The 16,160-nt window shown below is 53.1% G+C and overlaps 6 protein-coding genes across 6 annotated transcripts; 4 read left to right on the top strand and 2 right to left on the bottom strand.

The window, feature by feature from the left end:
- Positions 1-330: 330 nt before the first annotated feature.
- N7459_004890 (putative histone acetyltransferase Spt10) lies at positions 331-1,961 on the bottom strand (the record flags this gene model as incomplete). Its single annotated transcript, XM_056944074.1, has 2 exons — positions 331-1,398; positions 1,464-1,961. The coding sequence occupies 2 exons, from the start codon at positions 1,959-1,961 to the stop codon at positions 331-333; spliced, it is 1,566 nt and encodes a 521-aa protein (XP_056800957.1).
- Positions 1,962-2,641: 680 nt separating this feature from the next.
- Positions 2,642-4,429, top strand: N7459_004889 (lanthionine synthetase C family protein; the record flags this gene model as incomplete). Its single annotated transcript, XM_056944073.1, has 4 exons — positions 2,642-2,825; positions 2,921-3,494; positions 3,559-3,572; positions 3,630-4,429. 4 exons carry the CDS (start codon positions 2,642-2,644, stop codon positions 4,427-4,429), a joined length of 1,572 nt encoding a protein of 523 aa, XP_056800956.1.
- Positions 4,430-5,482: 1,053 nt separating this feature from the next.
- Positions 5,483-7,726, top strand: N7459_004888 (uncharacterized protein; the record flags this gene model as incomplete). The annotated part of the gene is made up of 1 exon (XM_056944072.1): positions 5,483-7,726. One exon carries the CDS (start codon positions 5,483-5,485, stop codon positions 7,724-7,726), a length of 2,244 nt encoding a protein of 747 aa, XP_056800955.1.
- A 375-nt stretch (positions 7,727-8,101) lies between these two features.
- Positions 8,102-9,006, bottom strand: N7459_004887 (40S ribosomal protein eS26; the record flags this gene model as incomplete). Its single annotated transcript, XM_056944071.1, has 5 exons — positions 8,952-9,006; positions 8,852-8,888; positions 8,516-8,643; positions 8,275-8,377; positions 8,102-8,207 (listed from the first exon to the last, which is right to left on the bottom strand). Exons 2-5 carry the CDS (start codon positions 8,872-8,874, stop codon positions 8,102-8,104), a joined length of 360 nt encoding a protein of 119 aa, XP_056800954.1. The 5' UTR covers positions 8,875-8,888; positions 8,952-9,006.
- Positions 9,007-9,410: 404 nt separating this feature from the next.
- N7459_004886 (CBS and PB1 domain protein) lies at positions 9,411-11,642 on the top strand (the record flags this gene model as incomplete). The annotated part of the gene is made up of 4 exons (XM_056944070.1): positions 9,411-9,632; positions 9,738-10,611; positions 10,666-10,760; positions 10,812-11,642. 4 exons carry the CDS (start codon positions 9,411-9,413, stop codon positions 11,640-11,642), a joined length of 2,022 nt encoding a protein of 673 aa, XP_056800953.1.
- A 633-nt stretch (positions 11,643-12,275) lies between these two features.
- Positions 12,276-15,955, top strand: N7459_004885 (nuclear import receptor PSE1; the record flags this gene model as incomplete). Its single annotated transcript, XM_056944069.1, has 6 exons — positions 12,276-12,458; positions 12,617-12,839; positions 12,910-13,085; positions 13,140-13,571; positions 13,627-15,692; positions 15,748-15,955. The coding sequence occupies 6 exons, from the start codon at positions 12,276-12,278 to the stop codon at positions 15,953-15,955; spliced, it is 3,288 nt and encodes a 1,095-aa protein (XP_056800952.1).
- Between the last annotated feature and the right edge of the window lie 205 nt (positions 15,956-16,160).

Genomic DNA, 16,160 nt, shown 5'->3' with positions numbered 1-16,160 from the left:
CCCTCAAACGCCCTGAAAGCCCCAAGGCGGTGACCGACTTCAGGGCTACACCACCACCGCGGAGGTGACTCGAATACACTTAACACCCAACAAACAAGATTGAGAAATGAGTTCTTTGATGCAAGACAGTCAATGCTATTGCCCGAAATTAAAGACTATGCAGATGATGCGTCCGTAGCCACGTCCCGCCTTACAGCCCTGGTTCCAAGAGTACAGTCGTCGCAGTATAGAAACAGTGGTATCCCAGTCCCAGTTCTCATAAAGCAACGCCAAAAATCCCGAAAGAAAAGATGAAAAGAAAATTAAAGGAACATTATAAGCCGGAAACTCTCAAGTGAAGTCATAGTTGCCTTCTGTCGGACTGCCATACTCATACTTGGCCAGCAACTCGGCATCATGCTGGAGGTCGTGTGACGGTGGATTCATCAATCCCAGTACCTCTTGTCGGAATGGATCCGAACCATCATCAACCATCATTTGATAGGCGTTACTGGCAGTATGATATCGCATGGCGTCGTCGAAGCTCGTTAGGCCCATATTGTGCGGTCCCAGGGCAAAGGGGCCCGACATGGCATTTTGCGCATTCTGCTGTTGATAGCGCCGCAGCTGTTGCTGTAAATGCATAATCTGAGGATCCAAAGGCATCGGTGTGAAATTGGCCATGGGATGTACCGTTCCAGGCACGGGCGCGGGAACTGACGGGTTCGTGAAAGGATTATGGCCCGATGACTCGTCAGGGGCTTCGTCCATCGCCTGGGGAGCATCGGCCGGCTCGTTCGGTGTGTGGTCCATGGACTCTTCCTCCGCAATGGCCGATGCCTCGCCCGAGGTCGACTGGTCATCGTCTTTACTACCTGGGATGGGTGGCGCTTTTAGGGTCTCCTTGCACTGCGGACAATCTCGAATCACGCGATTAACCGTCTCTTTGATGCGCACCCAGTGATACTTGATCGCAATGGCCGCGGTGGTTTTGTTAATCCCTGCATGTTGCTTAAGATGGACCTCTTTGGCAATCTCATACTGCTGTTGCGGGTCTGAGACTACTTCTTTGTCCTTGAGCATCAGCTTCTCGTTTTCACCGTCGTCTCCGCCGATCAGCTTGTAGTGCGTGGCAGCACTGCGGAGTCGACTCTTCTCTGCTCGGTCTGCACCTCGGGGATATTTGGAGTGCTTAAGGTAGTATCGGATTTTCTCAAACCGATCCTGGGACACAGAGTCTTCGCCATCCAAGCTAAGGCCACGACCGTAAATGATGGCATCAACGTATTCACCGGGTTGAGACTTGACCCTGCCTCCACCGGGGACTCTTCCAATCCGTTTGAATCCAAGAGAATCCCATAGACGGCAAGAAGCGACATTGGTTTCATACACCAGATTGAAGACGGCATAGGTGTAGCCCTTGGGTCAATTTCCAGTATCAGACAAGCTCACTCGTAGGAGAAAAGGCATCGCAAGGTACTCACCAATCGAGGTGCCCACTCCAGATAGGCTTCACCCATCAACCTACCCACACCCTTGTTTCGAGCGGCATCTGTGACGATAAAAGTCCCGTTGCACACATGGCTACTCCGTCCAGGGTAATTGGGTCGGATGTGAAAGCCGCCCAGACAAATCTTGGTCCAGTTGGCTCCCGCACGGTCCATGGCATGCGTCTGTTCGACGCTCTGGATGTCACCGAGCAGCATCACCACACCAAAGTTGGAAAACCAGTACCGACCAAACTGGGCTAAAGGGATGGGCTCGGCCATAGCATAGGTCTCGCCCTTGTCAATCTCCTTGTTGAGTTGGTCGGAGAGATACTTGAGGAGCGGTCTGGGCACCTCATCCGCCGAAGCGAATGGCATAAGTGTCGCTACCGTAACTCGGTCTCGAAGTATCACTTGTCGCGGCGCCAGAGCAAGAGGATACTCCAACTCTGGGCCTGATGGAGCGGGCTCGCCCTCGCCATGTACCTCAGACATGCTGCAATTATAGGCGGGCAGCGCCAATCACGGGACTGCTAGCCATATTAGTGGACGTGGTCCCCGGTGAAGCTCAGTCTCGAGGGAAAAACAATCAAGGCCTAACAGAAAAGAAAGACCGCTGGAAGCTATGGCGAACACTAGCTCTGCACCAGGCCATCACGGGGGTCACTGACATTCTGCACTGCTTCTAGAAGCCTTTTAGCACTTCGAGGACCGCGTGGGTATTCTCGAGTCCGGAATGGCCGCAACGCAAGTTGGAGAAGCCGTGATCCCTGATGACTCAGCGCTGATTCAGCTTTCAGCCTCAGGCATAAGTAGTTAGTGCCTTGCTGCCTTTCTGCCTTGCTGCTGGAGCGCCCTCGAACTCTGCAGCGATCGACGATCATTTCAGCTGCCCCACTCGTGCTATGCCAGGTTCCATTTGACGGCCTGCGCTCTCCTCGAGGGATCCACAATGCGCCACCGACATTTGCTCGCCAGACCGAATCCACACACTAGTGATGCATCTCAATGCTGCCAATCATACAATATGACGAAGAGCGGCCTGAAGGGGTGCTGGCGGCGCCCCGTGTGGAGGGGTTCAAGCTGGGCCTGCAGTGAATCTTCCCAATCATTTGAGAGTTCTAGCACGCCATTCGAGTTGCAAAACTTCACATCGACCACGAATTATAAGCGCCATGGCCGACGAGCGTCCACAGTACTATGAAAATACCCTATCTCCGCTCCCCGTCGATTCAAACTCACTGTCCAATACCCTCCATGAACTTCGCCTCGCGGTCCGTAATGGCGCAGAGCAAATTCATGCCAATGACCCTATTCCAGAGAGATGGGGCCTCTATGGCATGTTCAAGCATTTCCCAGGTACAGAACCCCTGACCAAGCCCACATCCTCTCATATCCTGGCATGTTGAAGCTGTACGGCTGTTCCAGGGCAAAGTTCTAATAGGTTGCCGCAGGTGTTGCCCTTGCTTTCCTGCGCATCGACTACCAATCTCCAGTGTTGATTGGTAAGAGCGGACCTTCCCTCGATTATCGTCGATATGCTCTTCAGAGGATTCCCTCGGGGTTCCCAGATGCTCCTCTGCGGGCATCGCGGCTGTCCGCCGCGGCTTCACTGTCCCCTCTACCTGGCGTGATTCTCCGCATCCTTGCGACGGTTGCACAGACAAACTGGGATCAAGATGCTCGCCCTTGTCTTTCGCTAGAGGATATTACTTGTCTTCTTGATGCCACCAATCTAGCCTTGAGGAATGGGTGTGTTTTTACCCATGACGACCAAGTCATGGGGGCGGACGATATGCTCTATGGCCGTGCAGGCCTCCTTTGGGCCCTGTTGAACGTCCGCGCACATCGATACGATAAAGAAACTGAGAGAGCGCTCTCTCCTGTCATGGAGACCATCCCTGATCTGATACGTGTAATCATCGATGCGGGTCGACAAGGTTCCAATGATTATATTGATAAACATGGGGCGCAAGATGCCCATCCGTTGATGTACACCTGGTTACCAGGCCACTACTTCTTTGGAGCGTATGTCATCTCTCACTATGAGCTACCGGTCGTTGACACAGTACTAACTCACCTTCATGGCCAGTGTCCATGGCATTAGTGAGTATTTATGAGCAACAAGCATTGAAGGAGACTAACCACGAGATTCATCTGTAGCTGGCATTCTCACCATCCTGCTTGCCTGTAGGCCTGAAGAGATTTCAAACTATCTTCCGGAAATTGGAGATACAATCACAACCCTCTGCAAACTCTGTGTTGCCAATAACGGCCATCTTCCGATGGCGCTCCCTCCATTCAGCTATGGGCAGCGCTCCGAGTTCGTCCAGCTCTGCCATGGAAGTCCTGGCATACTCATCCTTCTGGCAACTGCTCTCAAGAATGTTCCGTTATGTCAAGCATATTGGTCTCCTGAATGGGATCGGACAATCTACCAAGCTACTTGGCGTATCTGGGAAGAGGGCCTTCTTTCCAAAGGAGGTAGCCTGTGCCATGGAATTGCGGGCAATGCATGGCCACTGCTCATGCTACATGATTCCTTTGAGTATCATTCAAAGAATATTGACGAGGCGCGCCGTGGATACGAGCAACGTAGCCAGACATCTCTTACCACGGATTTGGATCTGAGTGAGCAGCTTACGTCGGACTTCTTCTTGTCAAGAGCCCTCGCGTTCTTGTTGCATGCGCGAGAGACCCGCCCGTATAACTCTGCACCGATATCCTGTAACAAAGATTATCGCATGCCTGATGATCCATATTCGATGTTCGAAGGTCTCGCGGGAAATGTCTGTGCATGGGCAGATTCGTGTGCAGTGATCCAGGGAAGGTTGCGCAAGATGGAATTATCTGCGCAGGCTGACTCTGCTTCCTTGGGAGAAGATCGTGTCTTCCAGGGAGCGAGGCGTAGCACACTTGGATTCCCACTCATTGGTGGAAATGGCGCTATTGGTCTCCTCTAGACATCGACGCATGTTGAACATGCAGTCGCATTTTCGGGTTCCAGATATCAAAAATCAATTGAAGTTTCTTTCGGCCTGTCGGTTGGCGCCCACTCTCTGGTCATTTATTTCATACCGATACCGAGTAGTCCGTTATTCCTGTGTTACTTCAATCTCAGATATCTACAAGTGTTTCTGGGCGCATGTACTTCCATAGTTAAATAACTAGCTAACTAGTTAGTTGTTAGTTAACCAACCAACCTAGGATTTTGCTACAATGACATCATAACCAAAAGAAACACCACCAAAGCCTAACCCACCTAATACCCATGAAGTACCTGCATAAGAACGAAACCACCGATTCTCCGATTCTGGGTTTTCAGTATCAACAGAATACAGGGAATTAAACCGAACTTGTCTCAGGGAGGGCACGGTCGAGCTGACATGTAGTTGCCTTGCCCCAAACGATCCTCACCATCGCCCCCAAAATACCCGCTCACAACCTCGCCTGCCTCTGGTTGGCCAGTGGTGCGGCGTGGCTGAGCAAGACACCTCACCCGACTCGAGTTATTCGCACTTGCTCACGAGAAAGACATCCAAGGATGATAAAGAATCTACAGCATCCTTCGTGGTGACCCAGTCCCACCTCCAACGAAGACGCAACGATGGACTTGATCCCACCGTCATATGAGTCCGCAACGGACCGAGATGCATGGGCGATAATCGCTCACTATATTCCTTCTAGCGACCTCTGTGCAGCCTCACTGGTCTGTCATCGGTGGCATGATCTGTTCATGCCCTTTCTTTGGGGAGACCCTGCATCTCATTTTGGTACAGAGAACGATGCAGTCTACGGTAAATCCTACTACCATCTTGTGACGGGAGAATCTGCATTGATAGACAATACCAGTGGCTCTCACACGCTTCCGAAGAACCCTTAAGTATGCAAGAAGGGAAGTGCGTGTGTTAACCCACACGCTTCACCTTCCGCCCGCCCTGTCTGAGATCTATAATGGGCCCCGACCCGGATGGTTGCGAGATATTCTGGAATACTTGCCCTGTCTGCAGTCCCTGATGGTCTCGAGGCTACCTTTTTTCGACCATAATGCCATGACTGCATTGACGACCATTCCGAGCTCCAACCAGTATAATGTTCGTCTTTTATTAGCAGACCACGAGCCTAACACGACTTCTGCTGGCCTTGCAGACACTCTTCTCCGCTTCCCACTACTAACCTTTCTAGACCTCTCATACACTACCCCAGCGAAGGACCGAAGTGTGTTGTCTTCGCTCTCGCAACTAGAGCATTTGCAGGTGTTAAAACTACGTGGCGTTGGGCTAAAGGACGCCGATGCTGAGTTCCTGGCGAATGCAATTGGGACGCGGGTTCGATACCTGGATGTGCGGAATAATATGCTCACTGATATGGCCGTTCGGTCCCTCTTACAAGCCTCCTTTACCTCACCAAGCAATACGACACGAGACTCGCCGAGGCGTACCGGCATTTCTCCAGACCCTGTCTGGCAGTCCACCATTCACGGCCCTGGGTGGTATTTGTTAAGATCTCCCGATCTGGACCAGCGATTCCTTAAATCCTTAGTCCAGCCAGTCTCACATAATTCCTGGATTGAGGGCCTCACTGGCGCTGGTATAACTCATCTGTATATTGCAAATAACCAGATTACAGTGGAGGGTGTGGCAAGTCTTTTGGCCTCCTCTCGTCTTCATGCTCTTGATGTTGGGACTGTGAATACTGCAGACATGATACATAAGCAGAAATTGTCACCAAAGCTCGGAAGGTACCCGGGTGCTGAGAAGTTGGTGCCACTCTTGGGCAATGTTGCTGGTGAGAACTTGGTCTATTTTCGGGCTCACCATGCAGTTCTCACCGCTGAGCCAACGATGAAAGACGTTGCATCAACCGCCGCGTTTCTACCGGAGCTTGATGCCAGCCAAGCTGAGATGTCTAGTGAAGCAGAGTTAGACGCTTCGCAGGTCGTCCACGAGCTTCCTGCTGCTTCACAGCCTATATATGAGCTTGCAGACACGTCGTTCCCCAAGTCTGAAAGTCCTATGGTTGCTTCAACATCCACGGGGAGTTTGCGAAGCTCTTACCAAGATGAACCCTTTCCCAGTGTCAGACGTGGCTCGGCATTTGCTCCTGAGGTCGTCCACGAGGGACGCAACCAGAACGAGCCGGTGGTCTTCAATTCTACCGGGGGTATGAGATCGAAAAACGAAGACAGCCGCGCTTTACGATCAAGCTCAACTACGTTGGCCTTTGAGGAGAGTCCTATCATCAGTTCTCTCGAGCCAGTCCCATTGACCAGCTCGCCCATCTGTACCTATGACCCTCGCGCCCAGAAAATCCAAGAACTCCTAGCAAAACGCCCTCGAAACCACTCCATTCCTCTGAAAGGAGGAAAAGAAAGCCGGCTACCCTACCTACACCCGTCTCACATCCCCCATCTCGAGACCTTAGTATTAACCGACGTGCCTTCGCACATTTCACCTACTTCACCGATTCTATACACCCTTACTCGCTTCATCACGGCGTGTTCAAATGAAGCTTTACTCGCATCCCTTCAAGCTGGCTCAGACTATTCCCTCCCGCCGGGTCAAGCACGTATCCAAGCTGAACAGCAGCGTTCCCGCTCACTCTTCGGTCTACGCCGGATCATCCTTGAAATCACGCCGACAGAGAAACTTGCCCGCCTAACATCATGGAAACCTGCCAATCAAAACTCCAGCACCGGAGACCGTGACTCGGAAGCCCTCTGGGCTGCAGCAACCGACGACTTTAGCTTCTTCGGAGAGGAAGAATGTGGCATCCCCGAGAACGAACTTGGCAAATACTTCCCCATGGCTATTCTCAATGAGAAAGTTTCTCTCGTGCCGTCTGACGATGACTCAACTCATTCCGGTAATGAGTCTCCCCTGCTTCATCGTCATGTCTCACTGCGAAGTGCCACATCTGCTGCACGAACCACACCCGGCGCCTCAAGGACCGCCGAGGAAACTCACCAGCGCCATCTAGAATCAGATGTTGATCTCGTTGCGGAACTTGCTGCTTTCCGCCGCGGAAAGAAGGCTGAGTATGAGCAGGCTGTGCGCCGAGAGAGAGGTCGGCGAAGCACAACTGAAACCGGCATGTCGAGTACGTTCGCAACATCATCACCGCAGATCTCGATGGCACACTTTGTTGAGGGTCATTGGAAAGGCGAGGTCAAGGTGGTGCGTAATCCAACACCGAAGGGCCGCAGCGGAGTTGTGGACATCTATGGCAATTACTTTGAGAAGGGATACCTTTATCCATGAGGGCGCTGACGAGCGCTGTATACTCAGCAATAGCCTCAAGATTGTACTAGTCGCTTCTACCGTAGTACTGGCAAGACGAATTGTAAGGAATTTGTAGTCTTTTTTTTTTTAGCCCGCTAATTGGGCTAGGCGACTCTTCACTCATGTACAGTGCGAGTGTCTTCCCCTGGTTCGGACCAGTTCTCCCCGCGCAGAAAGAATCCGATCACGATGCTACTTGGTCGCCGGCCAGTCATAGAAATCCCATTCGGAAGTCGAACGTCATCCTACAATAACCTTTCCAGCCAAGAGGACCAACGCAGAGAGAGGGACAAAATAAAAGATTTCATTTCAGACTAGTCCCATTTTATCTTCGTTGATTACCGTTCCTCTCCTTTACAGAGCCTTGGAGGCCTGAGGGGGGTTCAGCTTCTTGCCGTCCTTGTTGTAGCGGATGCGGGGAGGGGGAGCACGGTTGCGACGACCTTCGCGGGAGCGGACACTAGGGAATTATCAGTATATGGATGGCGTATATTGGAGAGAAATCCTGTTTGGTGTGTAGTGCGTACCGAACGATCTTGCCGTGAATAGCGCAGGAGACGCAGTACTGGAGCTTCAGGTACATCTTGGGGACGGAGTACTCGGCGAAGACGGAGGCATCCGAGATATCACCTATCGGGCGAGAAATGTTAGTCGAATGGTCGAATTCCATGTCGTATCGTCCAAAACTCGTGGGGTTTAGTCCGTTCGAGGGCCTTGGCTGATTGGATTGTTCTTCTCGGGAAGGGTTGAATGTGGGCAGTCACGTACGGATGGCAGCAGACTCGACCATGTTGCGGATGGTGAACCGCTTGATAGCCTTGTCCTTGGGAACGCAGCGGGCGCAGTTGGAGCAGCGCACCGGCTTGACGTGGCCGCGGCCATTCTTGTTACGACCGCTAAAGAATCATATCAGTTTCTAGATCCCCAAGATTGCAGCCGGCGATTCCAGGCCCCCGTTCTCCTCGTCCAGCAATGCGCGTAGGTCGCTCTTTATGGAATTTGCATCGTTGCATGTGCGCTTGTCGCTCCCGTGTGCATCATTGCGGATAGTATATCGGATAGAGGGACTGGATTTCGCGGATATTGGATGGGATCAGGCCTTACTTGTTCGCCCGCTTCTTGACCATTTTGACGGATTGCTCTGTGAATTGTCAGAAGGCTGATCGCTTTCCGTGACTCGGAGGAAGGGGGGAGGGGGGCGTACGGTTGACTTGTCGGGGGTGGGTTGTCGAAGCTCGCTCACGCAGAGACTCTTCCGGAATGGATGGGGGTCGTTGTGTTGTGGGAAGCCCTAAGCCCTTAAGCGAGACCCACACTACTTTATTATTGCCTGACCTTCCGGGCATTAAACGTGTGTCATCACGTGCTTAGTCACGAGAGGTATCCATGCCCCATCAGACTAGCGCCCGGAATGAACCGTCAAGTGTGTGCATTACCTAAGCCCCGTGTTTATACCGCCGGGGGGAGGACGAGAAACACCCCTGTTGGGATCGTCGCTGGACTGCTGATTTCTCCTCCTTGAACTCGAGTGACTCCCTTGCTTTTTTTCATCTCTGTTCTCATACCGGGTTTCATTCTTTCTGCTTGCTCCACCTTTCCTCCCTCCTCCCTCTGGCCCCTTTCCTCTTTATTTTTGTTGAGTCTTTCCCCTCCTGGCATTAGCATGTCGCATACAGGCACTTTTAGGGGAACGCCCAATAAGACAATCGGGAGAGGAAGGCTGCCCGACTTTGACAATACCGGTGCTTCCCACATCCCCCGACCTCGTTCGGACCGTCCTGAATCCTCCGTCTCAACCTCCCACCCCCCCTCCAGTGATATCGGAAGTGGCACCATGAGCGCCGCAAGTAGCAGACAGAGACAAACCCAGTCGAAGCGTGATGAGGTGTGTGACGGCAAAACCCGCATTGTTTCCGAAACATAGCTTCGCTCTTTGGCCCATAGACTATGGCCTTTTTTCGACTTATCCGCTAACCCCTTGGGTTTACAGGCTATCCGCCAGAAGATGGAAGCCAACCTCAACAAAAAGAGGAATCACCCGACCAAAGCGAGAAACTCCCGCAAGGCCCCGCCTGGTACTGTGCTCGCCCTGAAGCCTAGCCAGGCTCTCCAGATCAAGCCCTCCCTTAGCATCGCGGAGGCCGCCCAGCTGATGGCCGCCAAGCGTGAGGACTGTGTGCTGGTTACCGATGACGATGAGCGGATTGCCGGTATCTTCACGGCGAAGGACCTGGCCTTCCGTGTGGTTGGAATGGGTTTGAAGGCACGAGAGGTTTCTGTTGCAGAGATCATGACCAAGAACCCGTTGTGTGCGCGAACAGACACCAGCGCCACTGATGCACTCGATTTGATGGTTCGGAAGGGTTTCAGACATCTGCCGGTCATGGACGAGAACCAGGATATTTCGGGTGTGTTGGATATCACCAAGTGCTTCTACGATGCGATGGAAAAGCTGGAGCGTGCCTATAGTTCGTCTAGGAAACTGTACGATGCACTGGAGGGCGTTCAAACCGAACTGGGCTCGAGCCAACCTCAGCAGGTTATTCAGTATGTTGAAGCTCTACGTCAGAAGATGTCTGGTCCGACTCTCGAGACCGTGCTCGATGGTATGCCGCCAGTGACCGTCTCCGTGCGGACTCCGGTTAAGGACGCTGCGGCCTTGATGAAGGAGCACCATACCACCGCCCTGCTTGTACAGGATCAGGGCTCTATCACCGGTATCTTCACAAGCAAGGACATTGTTCTCCGTGTCATTGCCCCTGGCCTTGATCCTGCTACCTGTAGTGTGGTTCGCGTTATGACGCCCCACCCCGACTTCGCTCCCTCCGACATGAGCATTCAAGCAGCACTACGCAAGATGCACGGTGAGTCTGCCCGGTTATGACTCTGTATGGAATGACTTGCTTATGTTGGGCTAGATGGCCACTACCTTAACCTGCCCGTCATGAACGAAGGTGGTGAAATTGTCGGCATGGTGGACGTTTTGAAGCTCACCTACGCTACGCTGGAACAGGTAGATCTCCTGATTTTTTTTGTTGAAACATATGCTGATCCATGTCCCTAGATCAACACCATGCAGACCCACGACGACGAAGGTCCCGCCTGGAACAAGTTCTGGCTCTCGATGGACCACGAGTCGGACTCGATGGTTTCGGGCAGCCAACAACCACATACCCCACACCGCTCCGTCATGAGTCCCGATCTGACTCGGTCAGGCTACGATAACAGCGTCCTCCCCAATGAGTCCGCATCGCACCACGGTGAGGAGCATTCGGAAGTTGCATCGCAACATCAGCATCACCATGATCACGCCGAAGATGCCCCGTTCCCCTTTAAGTTCAAGGCTCCTAGTGGCCGTGTGCATCGGGTAAACGTACTGAACACAGCTGGAGTTGGTGAACTCGTCTCACAGGTGACTGCCAAGCTGGGTGCCGAGCTTGAGGCTGTTGGCGGCGAGGCCGTGGTCGAGGACGGTCGACTGAGCAATACTGGCTATGCTCTAAGCTACATGGACAACGAGGGCGACACCGTCTCGATCACCACAGACCAGGACATGCTCGATGCCATTAACCTTGCCCGCCGGACACGCCGTGACAAGGTTGACCTCTTTGTCCACGATCCGGCCCAGCCCCCGATCCCTGCCACGGTTGAGCCGCAGCCCTCAAAGCCCGCAGCCCCTGCGACCCCTCTCGAAGAGCACAGTAGTGCTGCTGGAGACCACCCGTCTGAAGAGCCCCTGCTGAACAAGCCTCGGCCCCAGCAACCATTCGCGCATGGCCCTGAGGAGCAGTTCATAACGGGTGTTCCCAATGAGCTGCTTCTCCCGGGTGCGATCGTCACTCTTGCTGCGGTCATTGCGGGTGTGTTCATTCTCAGCCGGCCCAGCGGCCGCTAAATCTTCCTTGTTAGATGTCATTCTCTCTTCAATCTCCTTCCTCTCGATTCTCGACTGACTCCTCGCTCGTCTTGCCCCCCCCCCGTGAACTTTTAAAGGAGCGCATACCCCCTTTCTAATTATCAATATTACTGTCGCGTCCAGATACCGCTGTTCAATTTGTGATCAGTTGCGGCCTTAGCTTAGCCTTCAATGCAAATAGTTCTTTGTACCGGGCATACTCAGTAAACCACCAATCAACAAGTGTAGTGAGGCGGGCTCGCGGAACTAGGTCGTCCTAGGGCCTAGTTTAACGAAGTGCGGGAAATTGCCCACTTGGATTCAGTGTTTCATAAAAGCTCCTTCACTTTTTGATGAAGCTGTGCCTCTGTCGGTTCCTGCATCGATCCTCAATATCCCACATAGCTTCCACTGGGGCCTCAGCTTTCCCCGGAGGTGGCGCTGATCGGGGTGGGCGCTATCGCATATCAACACCCCTAATCATCAATCTTTTTTTCCCTTCCTCCCCGCCCCACCGAAAACAAAACTCCTCCTTCCTCCCCCCTCCCTCACCCCCACTACACATCCCGCCACGAGGGTCTCACGAACTGGGTTGCTTCTGTCGGTTGGATCTTGGGAACAGACACACCCACCATGTCCCTGCTGCCTCCCGAGGTCCACACAGCGCTGTCCCAGCTGCTGCGCGCCCTGAGCACTCCCGACAATGCCGTTCGATCGCAGGCTGAAGATCAACTGAACAATGAATGGGTCCAGAACAAGCCTGATATTCTGCTGATGGGGCTCGCAGAGCAAATCGGTGGTGCTGAGGATACATTAGTAAGTGGCACCTGCATTCAAGGGATGACTTGAGGACTGGAAAGCACGAGAACTGCAAAAATACCGGCAAACACAAAGGCCCCCGGGACACTTGCGATACTCTAACCCCCCAAGTGGTCGCTGAATCATACCAGCTAACCAAATTTCATCACGAACAGACGCGTGCTTTCTCCGCCGTGCTTTTCCGAAGAATCGCAACCAAGACTCGCAAGGACCCCGCCACGGGCGAAGCCAAGGAGGTTTTTCTGAGTCTGCCCAACGAGCAGCGTGTGGCGATCCGGGAGAAGCTGGTGACATGTCTGACAACTGAATCTGTCACCGATGTGCGCAAGAAGGTTGGCGATGCGGTGGCAGAGGTGGCCCGGCAATACACTGATAATGGTATGCGACTCCAATTTGCCTACTCGGGATTTCGATTGTTGAAAATCTGACCTTTTTGGGCATGTTGCAGGTGAACAATGGCCCGAGGTTCTAGGAGTTCTCTTCCAGGCCAGCCAGTCCCCTGAGTCTGGTCTGCGCGAGACTGCGTTCAGAATCTTCACAACCACCCCCGGCATTATTGAGAAGCAACATGAAGAGGCTGTGTTGGGAGTTTTTACCAAAGGGTTCAAAGATGACAACATATCTGTATGTTTGTCATTGGACGTGATATTCTGACTCTGCTAATTGTATGCTTCCTAGGTACGCATTGCCGCCATGGAGGCTTTCGCCGCGATGTTCCGCTCTATCCCTAAGAAGTCCCAGCCCAAGTTCTTCTCGCTTATGGGTGATCTCCTCAACATTCTGCCCCCTCTCAAAGAGTCTAGTGAAAGCGATGAGCTTTCTTCGGCTTTCCTTGCCTTGATCGAGTTGTCCGAAATTAGCCCGAAGATGTTCAAGGGTTCCTTCAGTGACCTGGTCAAGTTCAGCATTAGTGTTATCGCGGACAAGGAACTCAGTGATCAGGTGCGCCAGAACTCGCTGGAATTGATGGCCACTTTCGCCGACTACGCACCCAACATGTGTAAGAAGGAGCCCACTTTTGCACAGGAGATGGTCACTCAGTGTCTGAGTCTGATGACCGATGTTGGTGCGGATGACGATGATGCCGAGGAATGGAATGCCTCCGAGGATGTAAGTCGTCTTGCTATATCTGATTTTTCGATTCAACCATACTTATTTCTTTCAGCTCGAACCTGAAGAGAGTGATCTCAACCACATCGCCGGTGAACAATGTATGGACCGTCTGGCCAACAAGCTTGGTGGTCAGGCCATTCTTCAGCCTGCTTTCTCTTGGATCCCCCGCATGATGTCTTCCACCGCATGGCGTGATCGCCACGCTGCCCTGATGGCCATTTCTGCAATCTCAGAGGGCTGTCGTGACCTGATGGTTGGTGAGCTCGACCAGGTCCTTGCACTTGTCGTTCCCGCTCTGCGTGACCCTCACCCTCGTGTTCGCTACGCTGGTTGCAATGCTCTCGGTCAAATGAGCACCGACTTTGCTGGAACCATGCAGGAGAAGTACCACGCCATTGTACTGAACAACATTATTCCTGTGCTGAGCTCTACCGAGCCTCGTGTCCAGTCTCATGCCGCTGCAGCTCTAGTCAACTTCTGTGAGGAGGCAGAGCGCAGTATCTTGGAACCTTACCTTGGAGACCTCTTGAGTCGTCTTCTGGAACTCCTGCGCAGCCCTAAGCGCTACCTGCAAGAGCAAGCTCTTTCCACCATTGCCACTATTGCCGACTCTGCCGAGACTGCTTTCGGCCAGTACTACGAAACACTCATGCCGCTGCTGCTTAACGTCCTGAAGGAGGAGCAGGGTAAGGAGTACCGCCTACTGCGTGCTAAAGCTATGGAGTGTGCTACCTTGATCGCACTCGCTGTTGGCAAGGAAAAGATGGGTCAGGATGCTCTGAACCTGGTGCAGATCCTGGGTAACATCCAGCAGAACATCATCGATGCTGACGATCCTCAATCACAATATCTGCTCCACTGCTGGGGCCGTATGTGCCGTGTCTTGGGTCGTGACTTTGTGCCCTACCTTCCCGGTGTCATGCCGCCTCTTCTGGCCGTGGCTGCTGCCAAGGCTGATATTCAGCTATTGGATGACGAGGATCAGATTGAACAGGTTGAGCAGGATGAAGGCTGGGAGCTGGTGCCCCTCAAGGGCAAGATCATCGGCATCAAGACCAGCGCCCTGGAGGATAAGAACACCGCTATTGAGTTGATCACCATCTACGCTCAAATCCTGGAGGAGGCTTTTGAGTCTTACGTTCTGGACACTATGGAGAAGATCGCAGTTCCTGGTCTTGCATTTTTCTTCCATGACCCTGTTCGTGTGTCGGCTGCCAAGCTGATCCCTCAGCTGCTCAACTCCTACAAGAAGGCACACGGCGGCCAGTCTCCTGGCTTTGCCGCCATGTGGAACAAGGTGGCCGAGAAGATCATTGAGGTTCTGAGCGCCGAGCCCACCGTTGACACTCTGGCCGAGATGTACCAGTGCTTCTACGAGTCGGTGGAAGTCATCGGTCAAAACAGCCTGACTCCGCAGCACATGCAGGCCTTTGTTGACTCAGCCAAGTCAACACTGGAAGACTACCAAATGCGTGTGAAGCAACGGTTGGAGGAGCAGGCCGAGCTTGAGGAGGGTGATGAAGAGAACCTGGACCATGAGTACGCAGTGGAAGATGACCAGAATCTTCTCAGCGATATGAACAAGGCCTTCCACACTATCTTCAAGAACCAGGGCACCTCGTTCCTGCCCGCCTGGCAGCAACTTATCCAGTTCTACGACAACTTCATCACCAGTCAGGACCCAACACAGCGTCAATGGGCCCTTTGCATTATGGACGATGTGCTAGAGTTCTGTGGCGAGGACTCCTGGGCCTTTAAAGATCACATTATGCAACCCCTGGCTGCCGGTCTGCAGGATCAGAACGCCGCCAACCGCCAGGCTGCCGCTTATGGTGTCGGCGTTGCCGCGCAGAAGGGTGGTGCCGCATGGAGCGAATTCGTGGCTGCCAGCATTCCCAGCCTTTTCCAAGTGACCCAGTACCCTCATTCTCGCACTGAAGAGCATGTTTTCGCTACTGAGAACGCCTCCGCCAGTATCGCCAAGATTCTGCACTACAACGCGTCCAAGGTGCAGGGCGCCCAGGACATTGTCGCCACCTGGATCGAGACTCTGCCTATCACTTTTGATGAGGAGGCCGCGCCATATGCTTACTCGTTTATTGCACAGTTGATTGACCAGTACGTTCCTATTTCCATCCTCGTTTGTCTCAGCTGAGCTAATCTATTTCCGCAGGCAAAACCCAGCCGTCTTCGCCAAGGCTGACCGCGTCTTTGGATTCATTGTGCAGGCTCTCGAAGCGGCCACGCTGCAGGGACAGACAGCCGCTCGTGTCGCCGATTCGGCCAAGCGATTGGTAACTGCGACAGGCGTCAATGCTGAGCAGATCCTGGCGGGCGTCAACCCGGATAGCCAAGAGCGGGTGCGCAAATTCTTCCAGTAGAGTCCGGCCTATGTTCTATATCAGCGGCGCGTTTACCCGTTTCCCGGTTTTCTTTTGTTAACATTCCCCTTGGCCATGTGAATCCGAAGCTAGTGAACAACCTGACATGTTTTCGTTATTTCCATATCGGTCCTTTCCCATCCGTACTTTGCCTGCTAGTGATGACTGCGAGTGCTTTGCAGTGAAGAGACCTCGGGGGTTATGT

This window comes from Penicillium hispanicum (genome assembly GCF_028827665.1).
Source record: "Penicillium hispanicum strain IBT 35686 chromosome Unknown utg000004l_segment0_segment0, whole genome shotgun sequence".
Lineage (NCBI taxonomy): Eukaryota > Fungi > Ascomycota > Eurotiomycetes > Eurotiales > Aspergillaceae > Penicillium > Penicillium hispanicum.
Note: the sequence above shows the minus strand (reverse complement) of the source record. Positions and strands in the feature narration are given on the sequence as shown.